This window comes from Platalea leucorodia (genome assembly GCF_965183815.1).
Source record: "Platalea leucorodia genome assembly, chromosome: 1".
NCBI classification, from domain to species: Eukaryota; Metazoa; Chordata; class Aves; order Pelecaniformes; family Threskiornithidae; genus Platalea; species Platalea leucorodia.
In genome coordinates, this window is record NC_138823.1 from 103480366 (window position 1) to 103496682 (window position 16317).

General features: G+C 38.3%; 1 protein-coding gene across 4 annotated transcripts in view; it reads left to right on the forward strand.

The window, feature by feature from the left end:
* ATP9B (ATPase phospholipid transporting 9B (putative)) overlaps positions 1 to 16317 on the forward strand; it is a 169238-nt gene that overhangs the window by 4368 nt on the left and 148553 nt on the right. For all 4 annotated transcript variants that reach the window (XR_014228195.1, XM_082312136.1, XM_082312137.1 and 1 more), the window contains exon 2: positions 11400 to 11573. Coding sequence is in view for 3 of the 4 variants with exons in the window: in XM_082312136.1 (XP_082168262.1) it covers positions 11400 to 11573 (174 nt within the window). In the remaining variant the exon portion in view is untranslated. The remainder of the gene's footprint in view (positions 1 to 11399; positions 11574 to 16317) is intronic.

Consider the following 16317-nt stretch of genomic DNA (forward strand, 5'->3'; position numbering starts at 1 on the left):
AAAATGGAACGGAAGTCTGCAGAACTCAAAGTTCACTGAGAATTCACATGCTTCCCTGATACTTACAAGTGTCAAACAAATTTTCATATTATATAGAAAGCAAGATGATTTAATGTAGTCTTGCTGTTCTAATGCTTTTCATTTAAATGAAAGCTGTTCCCAGCAATCTTGTAGTCCTTCTGGTTATGATTTCTCAAGGTGTTTGGCTAGGTTTCACAGTGAAGCACCAAAAAAGAGGGGCATGCAAATGTCAACAGATAATACTAGATGCGTCTACAGTAATACTGTGGTTTCTTCAATTTCTGACGTTGTCTGAAGCGAGCTTTGTTAAAATACTTTGATACCCGGTGTCTGCTTTCAGTTGTTTTTTTCTTTTTTTTTTTAGAAGCGCATGTTCTAGTTCTGAACTACAGTGTGATTTTCATAGTTCAGATGTTATTCTTCATATTCCAGTGGCAAATTATATGCCAGGTTTTTGACATTTTAAGTGTAATAATTAAGAATAAAAACTTCCCCAAATAACTCAATGTTATTTGCTGAGACCACGTAACAATCAGAGCTAATAGGAAAATCTCTTGTAGAATGTTGTTTAAGAAAGCTTATAACTTATTTTGCTATAACTGTGGGGTCTGGAAAGCCTTGCAAAATGTCTGTAATTGTTAAAAAAATCAAACATTGATATGTATCATAGAGTTTACCTGTTGCATGGGCTAAATGCAGTGATACTTGGTATTTCTTGCAGTTTTTCTACGATGTTGCTAGTTCCTATGAATCTCTTTCCCTGGGTACTTCTGGATATTTAGAACAAAAGTTCTTACGGTATTTGGGCAGAGTTTTACAGGTTTCATTTTAATCACACTTCCCCCTCACGCACCTGTTAATTGAATGGCTCTACATATTTCATGCTGAAAATGATTTTGAAAATGACAGATGAATCTGAAGGATTGACACTATTGACATTAATTTGAATTTTAATATATATTCTGTGATAAAGCATTCTGAAGATGGAACTGAATTTACTTTTGAACGTTTATGTTTTAAAACTGCTGTTGCAAAGTGACAGTAACTTCAGTGTTTGAAGAAGACTGCTTCTGTTGTTTGACCAGAAGCAATAAATTCTTTAGTTCAGGAACATAAACTGTAAATGTTCGTTACTTCTTTTGTAGAAATAGCATTGCTAATGCTATTCATCCTACTACTCCGGACGTGGTCACAAACTCCTAAAAGTTAAGCAACTGTGGGAGCGTGCAGGAGTGGGTACTGCTTGTTAATTGCCTGCACATGTACTGGCACACTTGCACTTGCTTGTGGAGAAAGCTCATAACTTCATCCAGGTTCCTATGACGCTTTATTTAAATCAGAGCCCCTGTCCTGTCTTTTTTTTTCCTCTGTGACATGCATACAGAGCTGGCAACTAAGTGGACGCACCGTTACAGATTAGTCTAACCCACTTCTCTGTAGGACAGAAATTTTCTTTGCTGGAAGTAGCAACTCAAAGTGAGATGTATTGGTTGTTACTGTGATACCAAATGTTACAGGTTCAGCCCATACTTGCTCGAAGCGTCATGAACTCTGAACAACCAAAAGTGGTATTCCTGATAAGCATTTTACGTTGCAGCTGCTAATACATAGATGTTGAAGTGTCCTGGAAATGAGAACACATTAAAATACACAGCTTTATGTTATGCTGATACATTCAAAAGTTCATTCAAATACACCTCTATCTTTTGTTTTAGCACGAGGAGGAAAGGATCAAATGTGGTGCAAAGAAATCTCTGTAGAATTCTAGTTAGGAGAATTGTCCATTCTAGTTAGGAGAATTGTGCCGTTCTTAAAGTAGACCAATCATGTATGTCCTTTTGTTCTTTCTACAGGAGAACTATTGCCCCTCTGTTTTTTACTGACTTCACTCGAAATTCAAAGTGTTTGTTGAAAAGCAAAACTTCTTTTTCATTAAAAAAATTGATGTCACTGTCTTGCAGGACCTGCTGTCCTTTGTCGTTAGCCTTTCCTGAATTGTGGTTTTGGAGAGAGATTCACTGTTGTTGTTTGGAACGATGTCACTGAGTAATTTTTAGGCTGAATCTGAGATGCCATCTCTTAATTCTGATTCTTCCAACAGAGTTGTTTGCGTAGCAGCTTTGTACTTGGGATGTTGTATTTGTATACCAGTGGTTGGGTCTGTGTTTTCAAGACTCTCTCAAGTTATAAAGTACCACTAGTTTTTAGAAAAAGAAGTTAGCAGTGAATTTTTTTTTTAACTTTCTTCTCAACATATGTTCTATGCCCGTTGTTCACATATTCACATTCCTAGATTGTGTGTTGCTTTGTTTGCTGAAGACTTTATTCATAGGTTAATACTGCTTGTTGGGACTGGCACCTCATTTAGGATAGGTGTCGATTCTGAGATTTTTGCCTGGGACAAAGGTCAAAGTAGTTTGATATGTAACTTTTGAAAAATGGCCTTGCCATATGTTAATGTTTTCAGAGTGTTTATGCAGTGTGTATTGTCATTGTTATTTTAGTTTCTGTGGCTTTTGCTTTTCAGAGCAACCTTTGATTTAATGATGCAGGTAACCGTATTACATGCATATAGAGCTGCTCACAAGAGCAACTGTAAAATATTTTTGCCTATAATGACACTTTCATGGGTGTCATACCTGAGAAGTAGTTTGTAGTACTTTGTCTGCAGACGTAAATTTTGATGACATAGGAACTTTAAGTGATTTTGGTAATTAATTGCAGTTCTTTGACTTGACATTACTTAGAACTGTGTGTTTGGAAAAAGTTGTCCGTATGTTTTTTTCTGCACTATAATAATCTTTCACACCAAGACAGGTTTATAGACAGTCATAATCTTTTAATATGATTATTCTTATAGTAATTATCCTGATCCGAAGCATTTTAATCATTAGGCAAAAAAATGTTTGAGAACTTCAAATTACTATTGCAAATGATGCTGTCTTTTGCAATGAGCACATGTGACTGTGTGTGCAGTAGAAAAAGCTTTGTAAATGTGTTTCTAAGGTTGTTCATGTTTAAGCTATTATTTTTGCCCTGTATTTGCATGCCTTCCTGGTTTGTATCTGTAGTATCTAAATGCAGTGATTTGTGTTGCTTGGGCAGGCATTTGGATTGCTAAGAACAGGGAGAGAAAACAATTGATTGGGCTACAATGTCAATAACAATACCCAGTGACAGTGATAAAATGGTCCCGTTGTTGTGATCAATGACGTACCCTACTAATTAAAAATAGGGTTCTGGTGAATGTAGATGATGTTTCCTCTGGTCCTGCTGTGTATTTAGGTATTTCTGGTACCTATTTGTTAAATACAGAGACTCGCCCATCTCGTCATGGATTGAAAAAGATCTTATATTGGGATATGTGTAGTGCTTTGTAATGTAAGCAAAGGGGAATGGGGAAGGGTGCTGTTTTTCATGAAGTCTTCATTATGCAGAGCATCTGAATTCGCTTCATCTGTATACAGCTCTGGCAAGAAAGTGTGAGCTAGGAGAGAGAGAAGGCGAATAGCATTCAGAGTGTTTGCTTTATGTAGGTGTCTGCTGGAACTTGTAGTTTTAGTATCTGTGATTTAAGCAATTTTTGATAAGCTACTGGTGAAAGGGAGCTGCCTTGGTAATAACTATATAGTCTGCTTTTAGACCTTTTATCTCAACCGATGTAAGGGTTTTTCCCCTTAATTCTGCATGGCAGAAGATGCCAGCTTGCCTTTTTTTTTTTTTTTTTTTTTAATTGTAGTAGTTGATCAAAAATGCTGCCTTGTGTTTTTCCAGAATATCTCTCTGCATCCTTTGTAAAAGGCTGGGGGTAACTTGATTTATTTGTTCTTATTGCAGTAAATATTATTCATCTCACTGACACACTCAGCAATAAACTTGCCTGCATACAGTAGAAGTACTTTTTCCTTCTGTCTATTTTGTTGTCCAATGGATAAACATGCACTATGATGGGAGTGTTGTAATAGGTTTTTAAAGAACACGAAAGCAAAGTTAACTATTGAAACTGGATATAAACATTCAGCTCTACAAATCTTCAGCTTCCTTAAAAGCTGTCCCAATGTGTGAGGTTTTTTTTTAGCTGTTGAAATACTGTGGTTAGTGGCATCTTCTGTGTAGATATCTCTGACACACCCATCCCTGATAATGCATATAAATTTGTAATAGGATTATTTTGTATGTGTGTATGTATTTTTTAGGCCAGGACTTGGGTTCAGAGACTTCCCAAGTATTACTGATGAGGGGTGCACTTGCATTAGAGGCACAACTAAAGCTAAATAGGGACAAATAGTAGCAAGCTCTAATCAATTCTAAAAACTTCTGAAATAGCTTTTCTGTGTTTTGGAGGGAGAGGTTAAAGGAAATCCTTTAAATTTCATGCACTTACCTGTAGGAAATTCTTCCATTTTCCACTTTTGTTGTAATCTGGGAACAACATGATTGCTCTGTAGTTTAACTGAATTTACTGCTGTGTAAAGCATAGAGATGTTTGAAATTACAGGGGAAAAAGTAACTTCCAATCTTTAGAAATGCAGAATAATATTTGAAAAAAAAGAAGTATTTGTAATTTGATTTTTATCAGGTAGCTTCTAGCAAAGCAATCTGTTTGACGGACACACTGGATATTTGAATAAGAGGAGCAGTTATATGAAAAAACATTGTATACTTACAAGCATGGTTATGGATGAACATATATTTCTTAATAAAATTTTTCCTGTTGGTGTGCAGAGTTTCCTGGGATTTTTTCTTTGTCAGCAGACAGGATCTGAACAGTTATGTCAGTGATACAGGCAGCCTACAGCAGTTGCTGCTGTGGTGGTTTGTCCTTTAAGAAATAATTCTTGCTCTTTACATAAATATGCCCGTCCCTTTATTCATTATTCCTCCTACTGCATCTCTACAATTTGGCAGTCTCCTTTATCCTCAGACTGGGAAGGTGTTCACCTAGGTTAACCCTTGGAGAAATTACCGGAGGCAGAGCAGGATATGTCTGGCAGAGATGGTGCTGCTTACTCCCTCAGTCTTTCCTCTGCCCGTGACCAGAAGCAGAGGGAGTCCTGCGGCTGGCAGCAGCCACTGAGCCAAATCGCCAGTGCTCGGTGGGATGGGACGTGGTCGCAGTGGCAAGTGGCGGTAGCTTAACTGCCAGTAACTGGTCTTTCTCAGCTTTCCTACTCACATGCTCAGCTGGAACTTCTTCCACTGCCGCGTCTCTTCCACGCTACTCTGCATCCCACAGCCATCTCCTACGTCCAATTCCTGGGTAGACTCGTGGCCACGCATTCCTTTTCCCTCCCTCGCTAGGTTTGAGAAATACCGCTTTAAGACATCAGCTTTGTTTTTCCTTCTTGTGAATTACGTTATGTAGCACATATAGGTGCTATTGATAGGTGACAAGGAAACAGTATTTATGCAGTATCTGACACAGTGCTTCTGTCCTACCTGGGTCTTTTAAGCAGGCAGATAGAAAAATCCATCATAGATACTGCTTCTGCATTTGTCAAGTGAGTAAAACCAGAAAAACACGCAGTCGTGATTGCCCTGCCCCTTCCTGCTGCGCCCTTGAACATTGCTCTTTTAGAACAATGGGAAGCCGGCAGAAAATACAGAAATAATTACAGATCTAAATAGGTAGTCAGATTAGATTTAAATGAATTAAAATGGTTTCTGTTACCAGTTATGGCACCCATGGAACTCTGCAGCCGCATCTACTTTGGCAAACAGCCATCAAAGTGGAATGATGTAGGCACAGGTGACGTGAGGCATCATTTTCACAGCTGATGTTTATACCAAAATTTCATTTAAAAGTATTTATTGTACGTGGTTTCCTTTCAGTTAAATCTGTTAAATGATATTCCTAATAGTCAGATTTTGTTGAAAGTTGTTTAATATTAATGTTCCTTTTTCCTTAGGAAACCATATTTTTGTCAAGATAGTTGTCTTCATACCTGATTTAGTAGCACTCATGCTGAGAGTTTTGATGTCTTCACCCTGGCTTCTTTATTCATGTTGCTTTCAGTGCTTCCCTATTTTAATAAAAGTTTCTAGGATTATACTTAATTGATTTGTCACTCAAGGAAAATCAGCACTTCAAGCAATTAAGTGCAGAAAAATACTAGGCAACAAAGGCATAAAGATTTTTGTCCTCATCCTAGTTATGAAAAATCCATTATTCATTATCTTATTGTTTTTAAATACTGAAGTACAATTTTCCAACACAATAGCAAAATTGCTTTTGAAACAGAACAAATTGCTTGCCAGTTCAGAGGCTGTATTTTGAAGTCAGGATTACTAAACATGATGGTGCTTATGCTCATTATCTTCACTACTTGGTGAAGCTCCATATTTAAAAGTGCAAACCTAGATATGATTGTGAAAAAAATAGTTGTTTATAATATAATGGCAAAAAAACCTTAAAGAAATTATGATTAGAACATCAGTGTACTTTGCAAATGTTACCACATTTACAAGAGTAGACTTCAATATTATGCATGTCTGTGAATGTGTTTCTCAGCCAAGTCTCTCTCCCATAATTCTTTTGCATTAGTGTGTTCCTTCAAGAGAGACTTTTTAACCATGTTTGCTGTGTTACCTTTATACATAGAGGATATTATTTTCTGAATCAGATACTTGTTAACTTTGTCCAGAAGTAAAAGGGATCTGTTACTTTGCAATATCTTGCTGTGTACTCCAGTACAGCTAGCAGATTGTGATTTCACTGGATGGTGTTACAAATACACTGTTAATTGTTTGGATATCTAAAAGCAAAACACAATGCAACGGAAAGCTCCAAATTAAAACCGTGATAATGTAATTTGTAAATTTAACCTGGAGAGATTACAAAAGCATTGAATGTGAATCTGTTTAAATACAGGCCTGTCTTACTGCAAGTCTTAGCATAAAGTAATGTCTTAAGTTTTTTCTAAGCAGTGGTTTTATTGTCTAGTGTTAAAATTAGTCTATTCTCAGAGTAATCCATATAATTTGGTACAATATAGATGTTAACCTGTAATAACTGCTCTGTTTTGGGAAGAGAATTTTTTGTATAGTGTTTTTTCTTAATGACGATTGATAGTAATGGGAATGGAAAACATATTGCCAGATTGCCGTATTAAACTAAACATCAGATGCAGCTTTCTGCAAGTGGCATCATTTGTGAAGATCAAGTTTTTCATGTTTGTTTTAAACTTTATTTTCCTGGCATCCAAGAAGGTTAGTAACTGCTCTAATATATTCCTGTATACAACAGGGCACAACACAGAAAATCTAGGGGAAGAGAAAATGGTTTCAGTTTTTTGTATTAAATATACAGTAAGTTGAGAACATGCAAATCCAGCGATGGTGCTTTTTCATGCTTAGTCCTGGTGTTTGTAATGTTACTTTCTTCTTAAAATATTGGGTTTGTCTGTCAAGATTTTGGACTGAATACTGCTCAGGGTGCTGTTCTGTGTCAGCACAACTCCCCCCTGCTCAAGCAGGGCCACCTAGAGCTGGTTGCCCAGGACCATGTCCAGACAGCGTTTAAACATCTCCAAGGATGGAGATGCCCCATCCTCCCTGGACAACCCTTGCCAGTGCTCGGTCATCCTCATGGTAAAAAAGTGTTTCCTGATGTTCAGACAGCACCTCCTGTGTTTCAGTTTGTGCCCATTGCCTCTCGTCCTGTGACTGGGCACCACTGAAGAGAGTCTGGCACAGTCTTCTTTGCAACATCCCTTCAGGTATTTATAGATGTTAAGAAGATCCTGCCCATGCCTTGTCTTCCCCAAGCTGAACAGTCCTAGCATTCTCAGCCTTTCCTCATAGGAGAGATGCTTGGGTCCCTTAATCATCTTCATGGCCCTTCATTGTACTCTCTCCAGTATGTCCATGTCTCTCTTGTACTGGGGAGCCCAGAACTGGACACAGGAGTCTAGTGTGTGGCCTCACCAGTGCTGAGCAGAGGGGAAAGATCTCCTCCCTTGACCTGCTGGCCTGCTGACTTTGCCTAACACAGCCCAGGATACCAGTAGCTTTCTTTGCAGCACAGGCACATCGCTGGCGTATGTTCAACCTGGTGTCCACTAGGATCCCCAGGTCCTTTTCTGCCAAGCTGCTTTCCATCTGGGTGGCCCCCAGCATATGCTGGTGTGCGGGGTGGTTCTTCATCAGGTGCAGGACTTCGCACTTCTCCTTGCTGAACTTCCTGAGGTTCCTGTCAGCCCATTTCTCCAGCCTGTCAGGTTTGTGCTGGGTGGCAGCATGCCCATTTGGCCTGTCAGACAGTCGTTCCAGTTTTGTGTCATCTGCAAACTTGCTGAGGGTGTGCTCTGCCCCATCCTCCACATTACTAACGAAGATTCTAAACAGGACTGGACCCAATATGGACCCCTGTGGGGTACACTGTTAGTTACAGGCCTCCAGCTAGACTTTGTGCCACTGGTGACTGCCCTCTGGGTCTGGCTGTTCAGCCAGTTTTCAGTCCACCTCACTATCTGCTCATCCAGCCCCTGCATCAGCAGCTTGTTTATGAGGATTTTAGGGGAGACAGTATCAAAGGCCTTACTGAAGTCCAAGTAGACACTATCTACTGCTCTCCCCTCATCTACCGGGCCAGTCATTTCATAGTAGAAGTTTATCGAGTTGGTCAAGCATGACTTCCCCTTGGTGAAGCCATGCTGACTACTCCTGATGACTTTCTTGTCCTTCGTGTGCCTGGAAATGGTTTCCAGGGTGAGCTGCTCCATCAGCTTCCCAGGCATGGTGAGGCTGACAGGCCTGTAGTTCCCTGGGTCCTCCTTCCTGCCCTTCTTGAAGATAGGAGTGATATTTGCTTTCTTCCAGTCTTCAGTCACTTCTCTCAGTTGCCAGGATTGATCAGAGATTATCGAAAGTGGCCTTGCAATGACATCTGCCAGCTCCCTCAGCGTTCATGGGTGCATCCCCTGAGGGCCCATAGACACATATATATCCAGTGTGCTTGAGTGTTCCCTGACCTTATCCTCATCTTCCTTGCTTCAGCCTTTCCCTGTGCTCTCTGAGACCTGAGACTCCTGAAAGCCAGTCTTGCTAGTAAAGACTGAGGCAAAGGCGGCACTCAGTACCTCGGGCTTTTCCACGTCCTTTGTAACCAGGTCCCCTATCTCATTCAGCAATGAGCCCACATTTTCCCTAGTCTTCCTTTTGTCACCTGTGTACTTAACAGACTTCTTGTCTTTGACATCCCATGGCCCATTCCATTTGGGCTATAGCTTTCCTAGCTTTGTCCCTGGATGCTTGGACAATGTTTCTGTATTCCTCTCAGGTTACCTGTCCTTACTTCTGCTCTCTGTGCGCTTCCTTTTTGTGGCTGAGTTTGGACAGGGTGAACAAGGAGCTCCTATTGGGCCTCCTGGCATTTTTGCCTGACTTCTATTCATTGGGATGGAGCTCTCGAGCTTGGAGAAGCTGATCCTTGAATACTAACCAGCTTTTTTGGGCCCCTCTTCCCTCCAAGGCCTTATCCCGTGGGACTCTTCCAAGCAGTTCTTGAAAAGGCCAAATCTGTTCTCCTGAAGTCCAGGGTTCTGAGCTTGCTTGCCACCCTCCTCCCTGCCCGCAGGATCCTCAACTCCTCCACCTTATGGTCGCTGCAGCCAAGGCTGTGTTTGACCTTCGCATCCCTAATGAGCCCCTCCTTGCTTGGTGGGTATGAGGTCCAGCAGAGCACCTCTCCTCGTTGGCTCCGCCAATTACTTGAAGGAGGAAGTTGTTGTCAAATCATTGCAGGACCCTCCAGGGTTGCTTATGTCCTTTTGTGTTCTCCCTCCAGCAGATATCAGGGTGGTGGAAGTCCCCCATGAAGACTAGGGCCTGTGAACCTGAGGCTGCTCCTCTCTGTCTGTAAGAGGCCTCATCTGCTTGTTCTTCCTGTTCAGGTGATGTGTAGCGGGCACCCACTATAATGTCGCCTTTACCTGTCTTCTCTTTAATCCTAACCCAGAAGCTCTCAGGTGGTTCTTCATCCATCCCCAGGCAGAGCTCCATGCACTCCAGCTGCTCTTTCACATAAAAGGAATGGATTTTTGGTTTTGTTAATTGCTATTTTTATATAGATTGTTTTTAGGTTGCTGTGGGGGAAATGGGACAGTCCCAGGACACACATTGTAAGAGATGCCTATACAATACAGCTTCATAAAAACCAAACCTACTGATTCTGTGCCAAACACTCATAATTTTTTTGTGACTCAATCCTTTTTCTTGTTTTGCTTTTTGTGGTTTGTTTTTGGTTTTGTTTTGTTTTGTTTTTTTCCCCTCCTGAGCTCTAGGAATTATTCTTGCACTGGGAGTAGTGGAGAATAATTTGAAGGTAGATAAATTACAGATTACACAAAGAATAGATTGATGATAGTCTACTAGTCTTCTGAAATGTAAAGTATTTGAGAAATTTAAAAAATGCGTATGCAGAATATATTTTGATTTATTCTGGTCAGATACTTTTTTCATCAGCTATTCCTATTTAAAGACTGCTTAACTACCATTACCAATAGTATCAAGTAATATTTTTATATATTTAAAAGTTTTGCTTTTGTGTTCAATATCCTTATTAGTCCTTTTAATAGTCTGTGAAAGGAAACCTGAGTAATAGTGCAGTTTCTTTCAGTCATCTTCCCAATGGTATAAAAATATGAACTGAATAAGATACTCAATTTACATGCACTTAGGGGAATTTTCTTATCGAATATTCCAGTGTTTTGTCTTGGCATAAAAAGCATTCCAGAAATGTAAAATTGAAGAATAGTTTCTGGAGAGGAAAGGACCATTGTTAGCTTAGTGTTGTTTCCATAGGTCCCACAGGCAAATCTGTTTTGACTCACTGAATGCTTTTGTGTAGAATTATAAAAGTAATTATAATGTTTTAGTAATTAAAACTAAGATACTGATGAGTTGTGCAGAAAGCGTGACTCAAATAGAGGCCTGTGTGCACAGGAATAGACATCAGGAAAGCAAGTTGGAGAAGCTCAGTGGAAATATGAAGTCTGTACTTCTACGCAAACTCAGTCATTTGCATCTGCTATAAAGTTTGTCGAGTAAATTGTTTTTAACAAAATCTTATAAAGCATCCTTTGAAAAGTATGAAGTTGCAGCTCTGTATGTACAAATTATATAAGAAACAGGAATTTCCCTGGAATGATTTATACTATGATTGACAATGATTGATTGCAGGCCTTTTTGCTGTATTAGACATTTTAAAGTCAAATCAGAATTTCTTGTTGATGTGTTAGTACAAATACGTGAAATGTTTAGATGAAAATCTCTCTCTCATAAAATTCCATATGGCAAAAATTAACATCACTTCAGGAGATTCCTCGTAATAAAAAATGATGTATTGGCTATTTAGTGTTTTTATTTCATTTTGGCAGGTACCAAGTGGAAGATGAGTCCTCTCATTTGGATGAAATGCCATTAATGATGTCAGAAGAAGGCTTTGAAAATGATGAGAGTGATTACCATACTCTACCAAGAGCCAGAATTTCTCAGAGAAGAAGAGGCTTAGAATGGTTTATCTGTGGTGGCTGGAAGTTCCTTTGCACTAGGTTTGTTGCATACCGGTACTTTTTATTAAACTATTAAATGAATTAAGTAAATAGTAACTGTGTATTGTGTGATATGTGCAGAGTACAGGAACACAATAATTTGCTTGTCATGCACCTTTTGATTGCTTTGCCTGCATTTTCCCTACTAGGACATTACCAGCAGCTAATAAAAAAAGTTCTGAAAAGCTGCTGCTGTGTATTTCTCTGCTTTGCTGACTTGCAAGAAAAAGAGAGGCTTTTAAGAGAGATCATGTACTGAACTTGTACTAGTTTGCGGTCCATAATATGGCATATAAGCCTGGTCCTCGCTTCTATGCAAAACCACATCAGGGTAGATGGGTTAAAACTTTGTTTTATTTTTGAGGGCGTTAGTGTGTTACGTTGACAATGTATAAATTTTATTGATGTTGCTGAAAAGAAAAAGCAAATTCATTAACTAGTGATTAGTTAACACTTCAACTTTAAAGGTTAAAGAATACGTGTAACTGATGGCCTTGGAGTGAATTACAGCTGGAATTAGCTCTTGTGATTTGGTTATTTAGAAACATTTTGTGCTAAACTCTGCTGTATGCAGTTGCCTTGGAATAGTAACTTTCTAATGAATTAGTAGCAAGTTTCTAAATAAGGAAATTGCTGTTAGGATGATTAAGAATCATGTTTTTTTTTTTTTTATCTTGAAGGATAAAATGTGAGAATCAGTCAAGCGAAGTGAGCGGAGAGTTTTCTGTGAACTTAAATGATGAATGCCTTTTTTGGCAGATGATTTTAGAATTGATTTAGGTAGAAGTCTGCATAGCTGGCTTTCATGGCACTTAATAAATTCCAAGAGGCCTGATACTGTTGTTTTACCTAAGGAAAGCTATATTTGTGCACCTTTAGTTTTGAAATAATTTTATTATACAGCTTTACGATTTGCAGAAAAATACAATCTGTGTTGATTTCTTTTTTTCTATAATGATTTACTAAAAACTCATGGATTATTGACTTTATTATAGGGAATAAATGTTTGGAAAGTAGCAGGACACCTATAGGACACCTAGCAGAAGCTTGAAATGTCAGTGGGATATTAGCAGGCAGAGGATACTTCCAGAAGAAAGGTGCAGACATTTGCTTAGATGAGATGGGGGAAACTAGCTGGAAAGAAGCTGAATCCCATTGTATCTTATCTACTGGTCCAGTCAGGCTGAATAAAAACCCCAGCTTGGGTGAGCACTTCTGAGTATTTGAATACACATCACGGTGATAGGGAGGTTTCTTCTGGGCTGAGAGCACCACTGAGGCTTTATTATTGATAAGAGTCAGGGATGTGCAGTCAGTGTTAAGTTATTCTTTTTGATGGTTTCTCATTATAATAAAACTTTATGAATTTTTGCTGGGGCCCACAGAATACTAGAGTTTTTGAAATGCCTGTTTGCTGTTCATAAAGTTGCCTAGGGTCATGCAAAAGATCATACAGGAAACCTGGAGGCTACTGTGTTGTCATGCATGGAGTTATTACTCACATTGTGTAGTAGAATGAGTTACGCTGTTTTTATGTGGTGTAAAGTATCAGTTTGGGATAGAATTGGGTGTTGATGCCTTCACACTTGAAATGGAGAGGAACATGTGAGAAAACAATTTTCATGTGTGGTGATGGTGGATTATACATGTTATGCAAACAACTGAAACTTATTTCCAGAAGCCAACCTGCATTCTTTTAAGTGTAATGTGAGATTAAATACAGCATAGCAGTCTGAAACCTGTTCAGTTGAACAGAATTTAAAAGTTCACCCTGTTTTTATGGAAATTAGTATCTCATACCTGAGGCTGGGTGAGGTTGAAATCTCAGCTTCCACATCCAGAATTTCCTTTTGTGCTTTAAACTAAATTGTAAATTTTTCAAAGCTGTGACAGATGAGCACAATAAAAGATTAAGCATTTGTCTGGAGCCAAGCTCAGGGGGGGCCCTGATTTCTTCTGGGTTCTCAGTGAAAGTCTTGTGTTTGTGTTCAAAATCACTTTACTTGTTGCAAACAAACAAAACCCCCCATACCCACTAGGTTTTTTTGTCTGTCTTGCATTGTTAGGATTAATCTCACTTTTGTGAGAGGAAGTTTTCCATCTCTTACTTTGCAGCTTTAGAATGTTATATTCTATAGATTTTTGTTGCTACATAACAAACTTACTGTTTAGTTGAAAAAGTTTCACCCTTTTGGCAGGAGCAAATATGGAAGGTTTGACAAAGTTCACTGTATGTTAAAATTGATTGTGTAAAAATCCTTTATTCAGCTTTTAACTTCTGTTTAGACAATAGACTTGTTGATTGGAACTGAATGGCATGAACTTCATTTGCAAATCTGCATCTCTTTAAACAGTTTTTACATTTGCAAGAAAAAAAATCATAATTAAATCAAATGTTGTCTTTGATTTTGAACAAACTGAAGACTTAATTCAATCAATATAACTTTTAACTTCAGAAACTGCTTATTTCTTGCTTTCATAGCACAGTTAAAAGAAAACTTTGTGATATAGCAGCTGTTTTGTGGCTGTAATCATTTCCCCTTTAACTTACAAATTCTCTTCAAGCTTGTGAAATTATAATGCACATAGATCAATACTCTGGAGTTCTTTGGGCTGGATTGATTTCTTTCTCATGAGATTTACATTCCACTTGTTATCAAAAAACACTTTGTCCCTATGAAAATGGTGCCATTGAATGGCATTTCCATATGAAGTGAAGGGGATATCAAATGCTCGGATTAATTTGGGCTCTAAGATGGCCTGTACGCTTTCAATTAATCTGCAACGCATTTGTTATGCAGAAGCATGGGAAAATGCTGATCTTTTAAGAATGACATGACCACTGTGTTGCTTTTGGCCTGATTACTGAAGCTACCTGTTGAGTACAATAATTACAGTATGTTTTCTTTGCAGAACTAGTTTCTGCTACTTAAAACCTAATAAGGAAAAGCTGACCCTTGCAGACAATATAGAGCTTTTATATTATCTTTCCATTCTGATGAAAATGCTGTTTTGTGAAAGATACTGGCAGTTAAGCTTGTAGGATAAAAGTAATGAAAAGAGAAAATAAAAAAAGCCTTTATTATTAGAGCTGCAGAGTCAGTTGAGACTTTTACTTTAGCTTTTGACTTGGAGAGATAGGCTCTATTTATGAAAAAGTTAAGGGTTCTTATTTAACAGTTACTCCAGGTTTGTTTGTTTTTTTTTTAATATGGCATCAGTTACTAGTATGAAGACAGTGGTTATTATTCCCTAAAATAAAAAAAAAATTATGTTAGGAAACAGGTTGGTAAAAAGCCATTTAATAGATATACTTTAAAGTTATGTTATCAATTAATTTCTCCATGTATATAACCTGTTGTATTGATACAGGCAACATGGCTTATAGCTACCTTAAGAAAAAGAGCTTTCTGTGCATGTGTTGTATTTTCTAGGCAAGGGCATTTGAAATAAATGCTTAAATCAGTAAACAAGAATGTGATTTTTAATCGCTGAATCCATAGCATAAGGTGTGGTTTTACATTAAAGATTTCGGTGTGTCTTGATCATGCTACATCTTACATTATGTCTTTAGAATATTTGAAGCTCGGAGAATGCTATTCTGATTTATCTCCTGATGTTATTTTCATACAAATTTATTGGCTACAAAAATCCCACGAAAGGGTCTATACCCTTGCACAAAAATAGCTTCTGTATTGAGGAATGTTAATTTGAGAACAGATTGAGTGGGTGTTGGGTGTTGATAATCTGAGTTTCAAAAATATCAGGTCGACTTCATTGTTCTTAAAAATCTGAATTAATGTAAATTGATTAGGATTTCGGAGGCCAGCATGTCCACCTCTTAATCTTCCTGTGATTAAGGAAGGTAAGTAATCTAACAGTGATTACTGCTGAGACTGTAAATGGCAGAAGATAACTGATTTTTACTTTTAAGGTAGTAAAACTCATCTGAACCATTACGGTACTGATTTGGGTATAACCTGCAATATTTCTATCATCTGAGATTTTCTTGCATCTGAGAACTTGAGTGTTGTTAGCTCTGTGTCAGTCAAATACCTTTTATCAAAGGTATCACAGTTGTTCCCCATTCAGACATCATTCTTGTGTTTGTACTTTTTGACATTTCATAAACTAATGGTCATTATGGCATCTGTTTCAGCTTCTCTGTCGATCTGTAATGGAAAAAGTAGTTTCAAGAAGGAGAAACTCTGTGGCAAGGAAGGCAGTATAATTCAGTTGCTTTAGTCAAATGTTTAATTTTAGCAGTAGAAAAGTCCTCAGTGTCTGAGGAAATTATTCCACAAAAGAGACTGTGCCTAGTAAAATGTTCAGTGTGTTTACAGTTTGAATTCAACAACTGATTTAAGCAATGCAAGATTTCAAAGGCTGTCAGGAAATTTCTGTGTACGGGCTTGTAGGCAGAATCTGTCATGCTTGCTCACTTTCCCTAGAAAAAAATTATCTTCCTTGGAACTTTTTTGGCCACAGATCTGTCTCGACACTTCTTACTGTACAGCTAAGCTGTCTCTTCCATTTGTATTGTCCTTTCCACCCCCCTGCCCTGGAAACTAATATGTTTAAAGCTTTAATTCCATGAGCAGTTTTATCAAGTGTAAATCCAAGCTGGCACTAAGGGGAACCGTTCCACCTTCTCCTGCAAGCACACAGCCTGCGTTGTTTCAACTGTTTTTACAGGTTCATAGATTTTAAAGATAAGGGGTGGGTCTAACTGAAAATAGTCCCT